The sequence below is a fragment of the Lampetra planeri genome, chromosome 6 (assembly GCF_965212315.1).
Source record: "Lampetra planeri chromosome 6, kcLamPlan1.2.h2, whole genome shotgun sequence".
Taxonomy (NCBI): domain Eukaryota; kingdom Metazoa; phylum Chordata; class Hyperoartia; order Petromyzontiformes; family Petromyzontidae; genus Lampetra; species Lampetra planeri.
In genome coordinates this window covers 3,345,659-3,362,592 of record NC_136112.1, presented here as the reverse complement: position 1 = coordinate 3,362,592, position 16,934 = coordinate 3,345,659, and the positions used below count along the sequence as shown (strand labels likewise).

Here is a 16,934-nt window from a genome sequence, read left to right as displayed (position 1 = left end):
AGTGTGCGTGGTGGATGAGTGTGCGTGGTGGATGAGTGTGCGTGGTGGATGAGTGTGCGTGGTGGATGAGTGTGCGTGGTGGATGAGTGTGCGTGGTGGATGAGTGTGCGTGGTGGACGAGTGTGCGTGGTGGACGAGCGTGCGTGGTGGATGAGTGTGCGTGGTGGATGAGTGTGCGTGGTGGACGAGTGTGCGTGGTGGACGAGTGTGCGTGGCGGATGAGTGTGCGTGGCGGATGAGTGTGCGTGGCGGATGAGTGTGCGTGGTGGATGAGTGTGCGTGGTGGACGAGTGTGCGTGGTGGACGAGCGTGCGTGGTGGATGAGTGTGCGTGGTGGATGAGTGTGCGTGGTGGATGAGTGTGCGTGGTGGACGAGTGTGCGTGGTGGACGAGTGTGCGTGGTGGATGAGTGTGCGTGGTGGATGAGTGTGCGTGGCGGATGAGTGTGCGTGGTGGATGAGTGTGCGTGGTGGATGAGTGTGCGTGGTGGATGAGTGTGCGTGGTGGATGAGCGGCGGTGAGCGAGTTTGTCGTGAGTGGAATGCGTGCGTGTGGTGTGTGTGGTGCGTGTCGTGAGTGTGGTGAGTGTGTGGTGAGTGTGTGGTGAGTGTGTGGTGAGTGTGTGGTGAGCGTGTGGTGTGAGTACGCTGAGTGTGTGGTGGGTGTGTGGTGAGCATGTGGTGTGAGCATGGTGAGTGTGTGGTGAGCTTGTGGTGAGCGTGTGGTGAGCGTGTGGTGAGCGTGTGGTGAGAGTGTGGTGAGTGTGTGGTGAGTGTGTGTGGTGTGAGTACGCTGAGTGTATGTTGTGAGTACGCTGAGTGTGTGTTGAGCGTGTGGTGAGCGTGTGGTGAGCGTGTGGTCTGAGTGTGTGGTGAGCGTGTGGTGAGCGCGTGTGGTGTGACTGCACCGCGCGTGCCTCTCACCTCTGGTGCGCTCCGCTTGAATTCCCGGCTCTGTTCTATGAGCCGCTTTCGGGACTGCTCGCTCGCCTCTTGCCGATTGGCCAGCTCCGTTGCCGTGGCGCTAAGTTCTCTCTGTCAGAGGAGGAGGCGGGGATAGAGGGGGGAAAGGAGGGCGTGGGATGGGATGGCACAACAGGTCCATCATCATCATCATGGGCCACCATCGTCGGCAAAAATCGTCCCGTATCTCTCTCACTCTCCTCAACGGCGGCCGAACACGGCCACCGCGATGCCCGCCTTAGTCACGACGAAGGCGGGCGGCGATCGTAACCGGAGTCCGACGCGAGCGTTCCGACTATGTCGCGCGGTAGCGAATTTAAACTTCAAAGCGGGGGGCGGCGGGGGGCAGCATCACCGGCTTGAAATCCATAAAACTCCACGCAAACAATAAACCGCTCGGCAGCAATAATAACTCGGCCAAAGTCATCGGGAAGCCCCGGTGGCGGCAGCGGCTCCCTCTCGCGCGCCCGCCCGCGTGCGTGCGCACTCACAAAGCGCATTTTCTCAAACTTTCCTTACCCCTCCCGTTTTGTTTTACACGAGCTCTGCCCGGGCTAGATGGCGGCGGCAGCAGCAGCAGCAGCGGCATTCCCTTCGGAATCTCTTCCCCATCCCCACCACCACCACCGCCACCACCACCACCCCCGCCAGCCCCCCCACCCCCAACTCCCCGGCACCCCCGCGCCACTGCCCGCGCAACAACCGACGACCCCGAGGGGGAAGGAGCAGGGCAGGGGGGGGGGGTCGTCTCTCTCCGCACCGACACGGACGACGCCGCGAGAAACGTTCGGGGCGCGAAGGAACGCCACGACATACCAGGACGCGCTGGAGATTTAGCGCGGCAAAACCATAAATGGTTACCGAACGGGACAGGAAAGCATTTTTGAGAGCGTCGGGGTTGAAAGAGAGCAGCGGGAGTAATAAAATGCTCGGGGGGCGGTTGGGGAGGAGGAGGAGGATGAGGAGGAGGAGGAGGGGCAGCCGTTTTGGGGTGAAGGGTGGGAGAGGAGGAGGTCGTCGTAAGGGGCGGCACACATGGGGAGGTGGGGGCAGGAGGGAGGAAGGGAGGGAGGGAGGTAGGGTTAACCGGTGACTTGTGACGGAGAATTTGGCGTAGGAGGAATTTACAGCATTAACAAGGAGGAGGAAGCAACTCGAGCGGAGATCATCTCTCAATCGCAGCGGCGTTTGCCCCCTGCGCGCACACGCGCGCGCTTCTGCATTTCACGTTGCGTATCTCCTTCGTACCCAGCGCTCCTAACGCAGCCCCGCGCGACGAGACATCTTCATCGTGCGGGAAAGTCTCGCCAAAGTCTTCTTTCGGACGGGTTTTTTTTTTTAAACAGGCTGCTGCTTTGCGGTGTTTGGCCAATTCCTTAAATGTCGTCCCGAGCTTTTAGTTTAATGTAAGAAAAAAAAAACAGTATCGCCCTTGCCATTACAAACAATCTCGGTCGAGATAACATCCACTGCTAGTCCTGCCAGACCCACAAAATCAAAACCTTTATGCCCAACGGGCGGATGACAAAAACTGCCATTAAATGCTACACACGGGGGAGAGACATCCCCCGACTGTTCGTCGTTCATTCGCGTCCACCGAATTAAAATTGGGTAACGAATGAGCCACGGCCGCTCGTCAATTTACGCGTCTCCGAGTTCCGCCGTGGTACTGACCGTCCGTCCGCGTGCCGGCAACAACGCCGCGCAAACTGCGTTGTTAAGTTCGCGAGCCATCGTAAAAGAAAATAAAAGTTCGCGAGCCATTGCTCTGCCCGGGGGGGGAAATAAATAAATAAATAACAAGCATAGTGAAGAGACAAGGGATGGAGAGAAGTTTTTTTTTTTTAAATCCACGTCGTCGCATTTTTAATAACGTCGTTTAATATCTTGGTGCCAACACTTTAGCTCGACGTGTCTGCGCGCAATTACTCAGTAATAACTTTTTCTCACGGCGTTTTCGGAAGTTTAATTGAAACATTTTCAAGCGAACGAACAGTTCCGTCTTCAACATGGAGATCGTGCGCTAATGGGGGGGGGGGGGAGGGAGGGGGGATCAAACACCAAAAAAATCTCTCAATCTGTACCGTGCAGAGGGGAAATAAAGTTTTTTTTTTAAGCAATCTCCAAAAGAACAAAGCTTTGACGGCTTCGCGACGTAACACCGCTATTAACGCTCGCGCCGTTTAAATTAAAACTCCCGCGGAATCGCGACGGACAGAGGCCCCCATCGCCCCCCCCCCCGCCTCCGCTTCGTGTTCGAAAGTGGCAGTCGGGGAGGTTTTTGAGAGCCGCGTGCAATTCACCCGGGCACACACTTTATAATTACGGCGCCGATTGTGCGTCTCAATGTGAATGAAATAAATAAATCCATCTAACCGCGGAGGGAAAGGAGAAACACAAAAAAAGTCTCTCTCCGTCTCGATCAGCCCCAGCGGCTTTCCAGACGCGCGTTCACCAGCGGCAACTCTGTACGCGAGCCTGCTCCATCTCGTTAACACAGTTTAACACATCTTCTTGGTTCTTTCGGTAAAGTCACGTAGAATGGAAATAATAAAATAATAAAAATAAAACATCATAAAATAATTCTCACGACGTTTCGACAGCGTCTTTCTGACAGACCTGTTCTTCACCTGAGGACGGCTGCTTGCGTTGTGGCCGAAACGTCGTGAGAATTATTTTATTATGTTTTATTTTTATTATTTTATTATTTCCATTCTACGTGACTTTACCGAAAGAACCAAGAAGATGAATCCCTGCAGTCACGCAAGCTTTAAATCGAAACAGTTCAACACAGTTTAACACACTTCGTTCCCATAGACAAAGATTCCCCCCCCTAACCTCCACGTGTAACCTGCAGACTTTTGGGGCTGTAGTATGGTCAGTACCATTCCCGGCTGCCTGTGTTCTCCCCAGCGCTGATGCTTACAGACCACGCAGGTTATGGTGGAGTCGACCTAGTGGGGGCCCAGAACCGCTTCCGATAGGGCTTCTAGAGCCCGGTTGCGAGTCAAACTCGGGTGGCAAGATTTATCGCACGGTATGCTAGCCACTGCATCACTCCCAATGGTGCATACAGAACAGACTGTTGGGGCAAGTGTTGTTCACGAGCACGGCACACGAAGGGGGCGGGTGGCCAACACCACACCCGACCGTCTTTGTCTCCCCACACTGTACCAGGTACTCATTTATGGCCGAGTTGACGTAGGGGAGGCCCAGGACCAGTGCAAAATATTCGTCAATGTTGTTGGTTGTGAGCGGGAATCGAACTCTGGTCACCGTATAGCCCGAACAGACTTTTGGGGCAAGTGTTGTTCACAAATAGTAGCACCTATGAAGGCCGGCACAGCACATGAGGAGGGGGCGGGGGGGGTGTTCAACACCACGCCCGGCCGCCTTTGTCTCCCTAGCGGTGACGTTTACACACCAGACGGGCACCAGGACACGTGAGGGCGCGCCACACTGGGACAATCGCGGTGTTTGTGGAAAACTACCACTGCGGCGGCGGCGGCGGCCACGTGCGCCAACGCAATGTCAGCGGGCACACAAGGGGGCCCACTCTCTCTCACCGTGCTCCCGGTGCTGAGATTCCAGCCCCCCCCCCCCCCCCCGGGGCGGTCGTTGGCAAAGTGGCGAAACGTGAACCGCGGTAAAGAAAAACAAATGGTTTAAGAATTATGAATGACAACAAAAAAATCACAAATCTATCAAAAGCTCCCGCGGACATGGCACGCAACGTATAAAAATAAGATAATTGATTCACTGTTTTTAAGACGGTATATACCCGGCCACGGTATATTAAAGGCGTTCGGTTTTAATCAAACGTATTAATGGTAGGATTCTACGGTGTGCCAAACCAAACACGGCGCTGTAAGAGAAAGGGCGGCGTTGTTAGGTGAATGGAGGCTTCTCTGGCCCGCGCTGAGGCCACGCACATTTAGGGACTGGGCCATGACCCCCTGCAACACAATGGCCAACTCCTGTGAATGGTGTCACATGATTCTTGATGTCCACTCGGCACAATTCAGCCCCATCCCTAAGCCAACCGCCCCAACCGCCCTAACAGCCCTAACAGCCCCAACCACCTTAACCACCCCAACCACCCCAGCAGCCCCACCCACCTTACCCACCCCAACCACAACCAACAGCCCCACCCACCTTAACCGCCCCACCCACCCCACTCACCTTAACCACCTTAACCACCCCAACCGCCCCACCCACCTTAACCGCCTTAACCACCTTAACCACCCCAACCACCCCACCCGCCCCACCCACCTTAACCGCCTTAACCACCCCAACCGTCCCAACCGCCCTACCCACCTTAACCACCCCAACCGCCCCAACCGCCCCACCCACCTTAACCGCCTTAACCACCTTAACCACCCCAACCACCCCACCTGCCCCACCCACCTTAACCGCCTTAACCACCTTAACCACCCCAACTGCCCCAACAGCCACCCCCACCTTAACCACCCCACCAACCCCACCCGCCCCACCCACCTTAACCACCTTAACCACCTTAACCACCCCAACCGCCCCACCCGCCCCACCCACCTTAACCGCCTTAACCACCTTAACCACCCCAACCGCCCCACCCACCTTAACCACCTTAACCATCCCAACCGCCCCACCCGCCCCACCTACCTTAACCGCCTTAACCACCCCAACCGTCCCAACCGCCCAACAGCCCCATCCACCTTAACCGCCCCACCCACCTCAACCACCTGAACCACCTGAACCACCTTAACCGCCCCAACCACCTTAACCACTCCAACCACCTCAAACGCCCCACCCGCCTCAACCGCCTCAAACGCCCCACTGTCCAAACCACTCCAACCGCCGGATTTCATTAATTTCAACAATTTGAACAACGTGGAATTTTTCGTCTTTTTTAACCATCTCATTTGTATTGTCTCAAATAGCCTCTGTTCCGTTTGCACAGTTTAGGGTGAATGTAACGTAGGTATTTAATTTGCATTCGTCGCAAAGGTCGAATTTGCAAGTGCACGATTCAGCGTGTGCATAAAAATCGGTTTGAATCATGGATGAAACTGTATCGTCACATCCGTGTTGTTCACTTCACAGCAGCGGGCGAGTTTGGATAAGGACAGCTGCACTCGGTTACGGAGGAATCGGACATCATTGGCGGTTATGAAGGCTGCTGTGGAACTCAGGAATTACCGCGCGGCTGTAAGCAAGGACCAAAATGCCGAGACAGGGCACGTCAACGAACAGATCGTTGCATTTTATTTTTTAAACCACAACACAAAGAAAGGATCGTGCAGACAATTAAAAAATGCTGCTCGCTACACAAAGAGATATGTAGCGGCTGAGGCCACATCTCTGAAGGGGAGGGCTCAAGGCAACGGTTGAACTAAAAAAAATAACAACAATATGAAGAGGCACTAGAGACACACAATACGGAATACAGCTGTGCTGGTTTGGTTCAGCAGAGGAAAACAAGCGGTCCTCACTTGAACGACTCCAAACCTTGGGGATGCGCATTTGAACGGCGCGTAAATGCAACGACGGAGAGATTTTTTTACTGTGCGACCACGGCTCTCATCAGTGGTGGGCGATGCCTCCACTGCCACCTGCCGCCACGCACCGGCCGGCGTGGTGAAGTACGGTCAAACAAGCCACGCGGCCGACACTGCGTGGCGGGGGGCGGCCTTGATCCACCGGTGGATTCACAAAGGGGGTTGTCGTTTTTTTTTATCGGTGAAAACGTTTTTGTCGTGAAAACGGCGAATACGATATTCTGCGGTGGAGCGATTTTCGATTATGTGCGACACAACCCGGCCACTCCCGTGCAATGTGACGGTTTCCCCGACCCTTCCCTCGCCCCCTACTCCAACCCCCCCCACGCTCCGTAAGTGACCGCGCGTTTGCCGCTGTCGCGAATGAGCCAGGCCATTGAGCGCGCGAGCACGTCCCACAGAAACGCCGTCAAAGTGCGCCCTGTTTCGCGTAAAGTGCCGGCCCCACACCGCCGCTCTGTGAGCCGGTGGAGTAATTAAAAACCGTTTGAAAAATTAAATTAGTCGGGAAGGCGCGGAATAGGGGAAGGTGAGTAAAAAAAATGTAAAAAAAACATTTGTTTTATATAAATATGAAACTGCGCCGAGTTAAACTTTCACTCCGAGCCAAACCGAGAGAATAATCGACGACATCACAAAGATGGGGAGGGCGGCGCTTCCAAATAATCCGCGCGTTACCCGCACACTATCCGGGGCAACTCCGCGCCACTGCTCCCCTCAGCAGCTCACCTTGTCATCAATTCCTCACGCCGACGTTTCCCGGCGGATGGCTCCGTGTGGTCGGAATTCCATCTCAAAAGAAGACGCCCCGCTTACAGTCCTAGGCCCAAATCAATCAATCAATCAAGTCTTTCCTTCTATAGCACTATTTCGTGCAAAAGATGCAATTCAAAGTGCTGTACAGATAAAATAAAACATTGTTAAAAGACTAAATCGCAAGGACAATAAAAGCAATTTCCATACAAAACAAAATAGCATTCTAATAAATTGCTATCGGAGGCATATTAAAAAATAGATATAACACGATAAAATAATCTTAAGTAAAAGCAAGTTTAAAAATTTAAGTCTTAAGATTTAACTTAAAATTGCTGAATGATTGTGAAGCCCTCAGATCCCCTGGCAGGCCTGTTCCACAGGCGAGCGCCATGCAAACTGAAGGCCGCCCACTTTCTCCGCGAGTTTTGGCCCCGGCCCTTGGTGACGACTAAAAGACCGGAACCAGAGCATGCAAGGGGGCCTTTTTGGTTCGTATCTTAAAAGCATAGAAGACAATGTGTGCTGTTGCCAAACCATTTCAACGATCAGAATGCGCCCCGATCTCGTCCGATCGCAGAAGCCGAAAAGCGGCGGTCGGGCCTTGCAGGTCGCTTGGATGGGTGACCGCCACGCTGTCGCGGGGCTACGGCGGCCTTCGAAGGCGGCCTTCAACAGACTGCAGTGACCGGCGAGGTCAAATTAGCCCCACCGTCGTATGGCGGAGGGTCCTCATCCAGCAGTGGAGTGACAAGAGGCCTACAAACGTAGATGGAGCCTCTTCGATGGACCCTGGGAAAGTCTCACCGAGTCCCCAAATGTACAGGGTGCTTCAAAAAAAGTTTTGAACATTTATATGGGACTGTCGTTTTTAATGGACAAAAAAAACGGATAAAACTACATTGTAACATGATAACAAATGTAATGTTAATACTGGTAGGAACCTCCTAATTACACCAGCCCACAGGGGATTATTGTGTCCGTCTGTCGTGCAGGGAGGGGCTGGGTGGGGAGGGAGGGGCTGGGTGGGGAGGGTGGGGCTGGGTGGGGGGTGGGAGGGGTGGGGCTGGGTGGGGAGGGGCTGGTCACCCCGTGGTGCCCTTATAAAACTCAACGTTTAACCTACTCACGCCGGCTTGTGCCCGCCCTCACAGTCGGGCATATTTGTGGAATACACCACGCCGCCGTTGACCCTGGCCATTGACCGAGCAACCCAACGTTCCTACCAGCTCCCTCCGCAGTCAAAGTCTCTCCACTTGGTAATAAATCGGCATTTTGCGACCCCCACTGCCACTGTGTAGCATATTATTACGTGCCAGGAACTCTATGAGATGATAGGACAATAGTCTGAGCCCATAATTGGCAATAAGTAACGGCAAAGCGGTTATAAGTGACTCACAGAATTGTGCGCAGTTGCGTATACAGTACACGACTTCCCTGAAGGCAAACACCTTCAGCGAGCGCGATGCCGATCACACAACACGGTTCGAATTCGACCCTCGATCGATGGCTGCGCCATCGCCGCACACGCGTCAAATAAAAAGCAAGGGACAACTCCTTACGAACAACTCCTAAAAGATTTCATTGCTGGAGGGGTTGCCCCCCCCCCACCTGAAAATCTTGGCTCCGCCATTGCCCACACCTCCATCCAACACCACTGCCACCACTGGCACCACTGCCACCCCCACCACCACTGGCTACCGCCACCACCAACATTGCCAGCACCAGCAACCAATGTCACCACCCGGACCAGATGGCGCTCATTTTTTGTGCATTATGCGCCGAATTGCACGCAGACTCAACAATCGCGAGCGCGTGTCATTCTCCGGGATGCCGAGTAATCGTTTCATTAACAACTCTTCCTGCAAACGAGCTCCATCTCCATCTCCCTAAATACCAGCACCGAGAAGATCGTTTAAATCTGGGTCATTCCGCTAAGCAGCTCGTAAAAACGTTTATGGCGTGTAATTTGCCACTAATTAACAGCTCTTTAAAAAAAACACACAAAAAATAAAACACAACAACAAAAGCAGCCCCCCCCCCCCCAATACACTGCGTGTAAAGCAGAGGCTAAAGGGAAGACAATAAAAATCACATTCGCAAAAAAAACGAAACTCCCGGAGGTCTTAATTCTAGATTTGAAGCTTTCGTGACTGCAGGGATTCATCTTCTTAGTTCTTTCGGTAAAGTCACGTAGGTAAAAAATGAAATTTAAATTAATAAAAATAAAATAAAAAATAAAAATCACGACGTTTCGGAGGCAACACAAGTCTCCGTCATCAGGTGGGACCGTCACAGCCAGATTTGCTGCATCATTTTATTTTTTATTTTATTTTTATTAATTTTAATTTCATTTTTTACCTACGTGACTTTACCGAACTAAGAGCATGAATCCCGAGTTCTTCTTCTGTACCCATTGGGAACCCCCGAAGCAGAAATTCCGTTTGGGGGGGGGCACGCCAGCCCCCCCCCCCACATCAACCAAGCAGCCTCGCCGCTCACCGCCACCGTTCTAAGGGCCACACTTCACTTGATCCCCCAACCCCACGCCATCGCCCCCCCCCCCCCGCCTCTCCCGTCGAGTTAAACCATCATTACCACCGCGTCCCTTCATTTCAGAATTAACCTCGACGGTGAGGGAATTGTCTGTGATTTTTTCTGTGAAATCGCAACGCCAACCCCAAAAGACACCCCCCCACCCATAACGGGCGTTTTACACCCGCCGCCCCCTCCACCCCTTTAAAATAATTATCCCGGCAGTGAACTTTGAGCAAAATTGCCTCTTAAATCGTTCATTAAAACTTACAGGACACGTAGTTTTAATCCGCGCGTAATAGTTTTAAACAAGATTTTAGGACACCGCATAGCTGCTCCGCCGTGGTTTACGCATAACGCGCAAAACGCTTCGCTGCGACATTATTTCTAATTTCCGTGAACCGTCCCCTATTAATCACAACATTTATGGGGTTTTTTTTTCTTACTAGGGCATTTAACCCAAATTGCAACGTGCGTAAGTTGAAAGTAAAACAAACGCATCAAAATAACTAAGGGCCTCCGCCCCCCCCCCCCTAACCAATTATCCCATGGCCTAAAACCTACTAAAAAAACGCGCGCATAATACAGAAAAAAGCCCAAAACGCCCCCTTAAAAGGGTAAAACTACAGAGACGAAATATCGTCCGATCAATGTGGTCACCACACTATCGATGTCGTCACCACACCACCGCCACCAGCGAGGGCAGTCGGAGGTTTCTAGGCTTCATACCGCCGAGATCAACCAAGAGACGCTGGGACTCATTCGAGGAAATGTGTTGGAACTCACTCACACGACCCTTGTTTTTCCTGCTCGTTGCGAGGACTCGTGCGCTCCCCCCCCCCTGCACGCCACCCCCTCCACTCGCCCCTACCCGCTGCCCCCCCCCCCCGTGGCTCCGAACGAACACGGACTGTGGCGTGGAGCCCGCCTGGCGGTAAGTTGGTGGTTGACACGCTCCGGACGGGCACCGCGTGAATGGAGCCGCGCTGGCGACGGATTTCTCCCGTCGGGTGAGGAATGGGCAGCAGCACCCAACCGCACCGCTCATCCCGATCCACAGCAGCCCAGCACCGCACCACCCAGCCCAGCACCGCACCACCCAGTCCAGCACCGCACCACCCAGCACCGCACCACCCAGCCCGCACACCACCCGTGCCAGTTCCCAGGTAGAATAACACGTGTGTGCGTGGCCGACCGTGCTCATCGGAGGTGCGCGGGGGGGGGGAAGGACAGCAAATTAAACGGCCACAGAGTTCAAAGTGAAATGGAAACACCGTCGTTGTGCGCACACGTACGGGTGGATACATGCGCGGCAATTATAATCCCTTACAGCCCTTTTGTCCATCCACTGCCGAACGAGGGATATCTCCCCCACTCCAATGGGGGCTGTTTGACCATACTTCACCCGCGTCGGTCAGGGCGGATCGGGGGGCTGGGAGGTCTCCACGGCCGGTTCGCAGATCAGAGAATCGAACTCGGGTCGCTTGGTTCTCAGTTCGCGTTGTGCGCTAACCCGTGCCGCCGCCGCCGATCGCAAGCAGCCTTCATCTCGCTCATCTTTTCCGTCGCATCCGAAGCAGATTGCGATAATCTGGGTTTAAAAGAAAAATATCTACGTATTATTTTTAAGAAGTATACACCGTTTGTGAATGGGTTTTAACTTAAGAAAATTACACCCACGAGGGAAAAAAAATACAAAATCGCACTGCCGCTGCTGCTACTCCACTCACAAGAACCTCGCCAGGCAAACGCCAAAAATAACAAACATTTACTTTCGCTCAAAGACGTCGATTTTTCTTTCTCTATTGGTTTCTTTTTTTATATTTCTCTTTTTTGGGGCAGGCGGTAAGAGAGGGGGGGGTGCAGAGAAGTTAGGCACGCAGACGCCAGACTAATTACAGCAATATCAGCCATTCACGTTGATTTCCCTTCCTGAAGCGGATGGCTGACATCATTTGTAATGATCATTAGTCCGTCCCCATGTTTGCTAAATCAATTACGCCGCCTATTACGCTAAATTATCGGGTGGTGCCAACTTCCTTGTACAGCACCACGCCCAGGCGAAATCTCATACTGCGAAAAATACACACTCGCTCACGCACACACGCACTGACACGCACTTACACATACGCTCGCTCGCACACACAAGCTCACGCACACACACGCACGCTCACTCACTCACTCACGCGCACACACACACACTCACATGCCGGTACAGACACACACACACTCACATGCCGGTACAGACACACACACACTCACATGCCGGTACAGACACACACACACTCACATGCCGGTACAGACACACACACTCACATGCCGGTATAGACACACACACTCACATGCCGGTACAGACACACACACACTCACATGCCGGTACAGACACACACACTCACATGCCGGTACAGACACACACACACTCACATGCCGGTACAGACACACACACACTCACATGCCGGTACAGACACACACACACTCACATGCCGGTACAGACACACACACACTCACATGCCGGTACAGACACACACACTCACATGCCGGTACAGACACACACACACTCACATGCCGGTACAGACACACACACTCACATGCCGGTACAGACACACACACACTCACATGCCGGTACAGACACACACACACACACTCACATGCCGGTACAGACACACACACACTCACATGCCGGTACAGACACACACACACTCACATGCCGGTACAGACACACACACTCACATGCCGGTACAGACACACACACTCACATGCCGGTACAGACACACACACTCACATGCCGGTACAGACACACACACTCACATGCCGGTACAGACACACACACACTCACATGCCGGTACAGACACACACACACTCACATGCCGGTACAGACACACACACTCACATGCCGGTACAGACACACACACTCACATGCCGGTACAGACACACACACTCACATGCCGGTACAGACACACACACTCACATGCCGGTACAGACACACACACACACTCACATGCCGGTACAGACACACACACTCACATGCCGGTACAGACACACACACTCACATGCCGGTACAGACACACACACACTCACATGCCGGTACAGACACACACACACTCACATGCCGGTACAGACACACACACACTCACATGCCGGTACAGACACACACACACTCACATGCCGGTACAGACACACACACACTCACATGCCGGTACAGACACACACACACTCACATGCCGGTACAGACACACACACTCACATGCCGGTACAGACACACACACACTCACATGCCGGTACAGACACACACACTCACATGCCGGTACAGACACACACACACTCACATGCCGGTACAGACACACACACACTCACATGCCGGTACAGACACACACACTCACATGCCGGTACAGACACACACACACACTCACATGCCGGTACAGACACACACACTCACATGCCGGTACAGACACACACACACTCACATGCCGGTACAGACACACACACTCACATGCCGGTATAGACACACACACACTCACATGCCGGTACAGACACACACACTCACATGCGTGCTCGTACGGACACGCACGGAAGCGCACACACACGCACGCTCGCACACTTACACTCACTCGCACACAGTGAATCCACAGAAGCATGCATACAGACAAAGATCCCCCATACAGCCTCGACATACTTATAGGGCAAGTGCTGTTCGCGAACACCTACGAAGGCCGGCACCACGCCCGTCATTCACTCGCTCAGACCTTCATTCATCCAGCCATTCACACAAACACATTCACACACACACACACACGCTCATTCACACAAACACATTCACACACACACACGCTCATTCACACAAACACATTCACACACACACACGCTCATTCACACACACACGCTCATTCACACAAACACATTCACACACACACACACACGCTCATTCACACAAACACATTCACACACACACACGCTCATTCACACAAACACATTCACACACACACACACACGCTCATTCACACAAACACATTCACACACACACGCTCATTCACACAAACACATTCACACATTAACTCACAATTTCACACACACACAAAGGCAAAGATCCCCTGCATAGCCTTATAACAGACTGTTGGGGGCAAGTGCTGTTAGCGAACACCTTTTATTGCAGGCCACGAGGAGGTAGAGGTGGGTGGCCAGCACCTCTCCCCAGCGGCGATGTTTCATACACACCGCACCGGGCACACCACGCGCCAATTGACGCGCACGCACAACAAACACACAGACGTGTCACGCACGCGTATTGACGGGCAACTGAGCGCACGTGGCAGCAGAGATGGCCTTTCCTCCTCTAGCGCAGGGGTCGGTAACCAAAATAACAAGAAGAGCCATTTCTTTCCAATTCGGTACAAAATTCAGTATTTCAAGAGCCGCAATGCATCTGAGTACATACTGTACGTACGTACATATTGTCAAGAAGCAGCCCGCAAAGAGCCGCATGCGGCTCCGGAGCCGTAGGTTGCCGACCCCTCCTCTAGCGCACCAGCGCGGCTGGCGTGCGTCCGAGTCTCGCTGCACGTTTAAGTATTTTTCGTTTGCCGCGGGCACCAATTTCCAGACATTAACGCAAACCTTCTCATGACCGAGCTGAGCCAATTTTAGGCTCTTGGGTTTGTTTTTTCTCTCCTGCCTCGGCAGGAGAGATTAGTGGGTTGAACGTTGGGATTTGAAGGGTTCAGAGGGAGGCAGCGAGGTGTGGGGGGGCTGAATGGGTTGAGACAGGGGTGAGGTGGTGCTTGGTGGGAGTTGAACTGGTGCCTCGTGACGCTGGTGGTGGTGGCGGTGGTAGTAACGGTTGTGGTGGCGGTGGCCACGGTGGTGTTGATGGTGCTGCTGTTGTTGTTCACGGTGGTGGTGGTGATGCTACTGCTCTTCCTGGTGCTGGTGGTGCTGGTGGTGCTACTGCTGGTGGGGAGCGGTGGCTGCACTACCATTCCCGCTCAACACCAGTGACGATTATCTCAACCGGTCCTGGGCCTCCCCTAGGTCAACTCGGTCTCAAATGAGTAGCTGGTGCGGTGTGTAAACATCGCCGCTGGGGAGACAAAGGCGGCCGGGCGTGGTGCTGGCCACCCACCCCCTCGTGTGCCGTGCTGGCCCTCGAAGTTGCTACTCGCTCACAGCACTTGCCCCAACAGTCTGTTAAGGCTACACGGGGAGGGAGGGCATCTTTGTCTTTGCTGTTGCTGGTGGTGGTGGTTGCCTTGAGGGGATGGCACAGCAACGTTGGGTGAAGTTTTAGACCCCCCCCCCCATCACCTTTTCACCCCCCCACCCCCCCCCCCCCACGTTATTCTTCTTCGTCCTCTTATTTCCCTTTCATTCGTTTCTTTTTATGTGTGCAACGCCGTTTGATGTGACCGGGGGACTGGAAGAGATTTATTAATGCGCGGATTACGGAGAATGGGAGGGCGACTTGGTGGAAAGGGCGAGTGCGCTAATTAGTCGGGGGGGGGGGGGGGGCTTGCCCTCAGCGCACGGGACCTGGGATCAAACTCATCGCGCGCATCCGGTGGTGCTGGAACTCCGTCGGGATTAAGATTTGAAAGAAAAAAAAAACTTTCAGAGAAGAAAGAATAATAACGGTAATCGGCGTAATCATGCGAACAAAAAGTTTCAGAGGCGGGCGGGCAGGCGGGCAGGCGGGCGGGAGAGAGAGCGGGAAATAATTCAGCCCCAAGGTAGGCCGAATGAAAAAGCGTTAATGGTTATTGCCGCGTATAATGTACAAATAATTAAAATTTTTCCTCCACGATTTGCTTTGATGAGATGGTCCGTGGAGACACCTGACGGTGTCCCGTTGGCCACGCGGGTCGTCGTCGTCATCATCGCAATCACCTTCGCATCAATCCCTAAAAAGTTCCATCGACACCATCGTGATCACGGCCGGACGGTCGTAGCTGATCGCGATGTTGTTCAGACCAAAACATCACCGTGCCATCGCTCATCAGATAGACTGAACACGACTAAATATACGCAATCGGTGTCGGTCAAACATCCCAACGCTGGAAAGAAACAAAACATTCCCTGCGATGGACTCAATTAGGGAACGGGCACAGCGGCAGCAACATCATCGCCCCGTGACTTGCAGGGGGCGGGGGAGGGAAACAAACTTGGTAGGACCCTCCTGGATTAAAAAAAAAGTCTCGGCGAGAGCTTTCCTGGGTAAACAAGCGTAATAATTATAGTGAGGAACGATTGCAAGCAACAATGTAATTTACGTATCTATTGCAGCCTCACTGAGTCTCAAAGGACACTTTTTTAAGGAAGGTTTTGGACATAATAAAAAAAAAGATTATTTGGAAGAAGCCAGCATACCCGGAGAAAAGCACTCAATACACGAGGAGAAAACACTCAAGAAATAATCGGCCGGCATGCCCCGAACGTGCTGCCACCATGATTGCTGAGGTTCCCGGTCGCCCATTGTCAAAGGTTGGCCGCACAGATGGGTTCATGAACCCAGCCGCGGCGCCGCCCTCTCCTGGCCACCTGGCGGCGCAGCAGCAGGTTCGGCAAAATTTCACAAGATCAACGCGATCCGCAAAATCGATGCAGGCCATCGGAGCCCATGAACCAAGAACGCTACCACGCCCATCATCATCACCATCACCGACGCCACCATCGCCACCATCGCCACCATCGTCATCCTGATAGGGCGACTGTCATTACCTCTGGGGTGCCCCGACCCCGTGTGCGCGAGTTTTATTCCCTTTGTCGATCCGCTGCTGAATGAAGGCTCAATAACAGCTGATGCCCCAACAGTCTGTAGAGGCTACGAGCCAGATGCGTACAGGTGCGTACACATGTTGGGGGGTTAAGACGTTGCTGCAAAAGGGGCGTTCATTCGTCCACCAAAAAAAAATACATGCACCCCCCCCCCCCTCCCCTTTTTGTCATTCCACTGCTGAATGAGGGCCTCCCCGTGCGGTGCGGGGGGTCGTGGAAGTCGTCTGACCATACTTCACCACGACAGTCGAGTGTGAATCGCCACAACAGACCTGACCCGACTGCTCCCCCCTCCCCCCCCGCGAATGCCCTCGGGTTGACCCGGTCGCAGGCCTCTTCCAGGCCAGACGGCACGAGGGGCGGAGGGGGCGGCTGGCTCGGG

General features: G+C 53.5%; 1 protein-coding gene across 6 annotated transcripts in view; it reads right to left on the bottom strand.

Annotated features, from left to right (window-relative positions):
• Positions 1-16,934, bottom strand: part of LOC144719406 (homeobox protein cut-like 1) — a 205,525-nt gene that overhangs the window by 136,638 nt on the left and 51,953 nt on the right. For 5 of the 6 annotated variants that reach the window (XM_078595289.1, XM_078595293.1, XM_078595290.1 and 2 more), the window contains exon 2: positions 924-1,034. In XM_078595289.1, the coding sequence (XP_078451415.1) occupies positions 924-1,034 (111 nt within the window). Of the gene's footprint in view, positions 1-923; positions 1,035-1,778; positions 1,988-16,934 lie in introns of those variants that run through there. The other variant, XM_078595294.1, reaches the window with a different exon arrangement.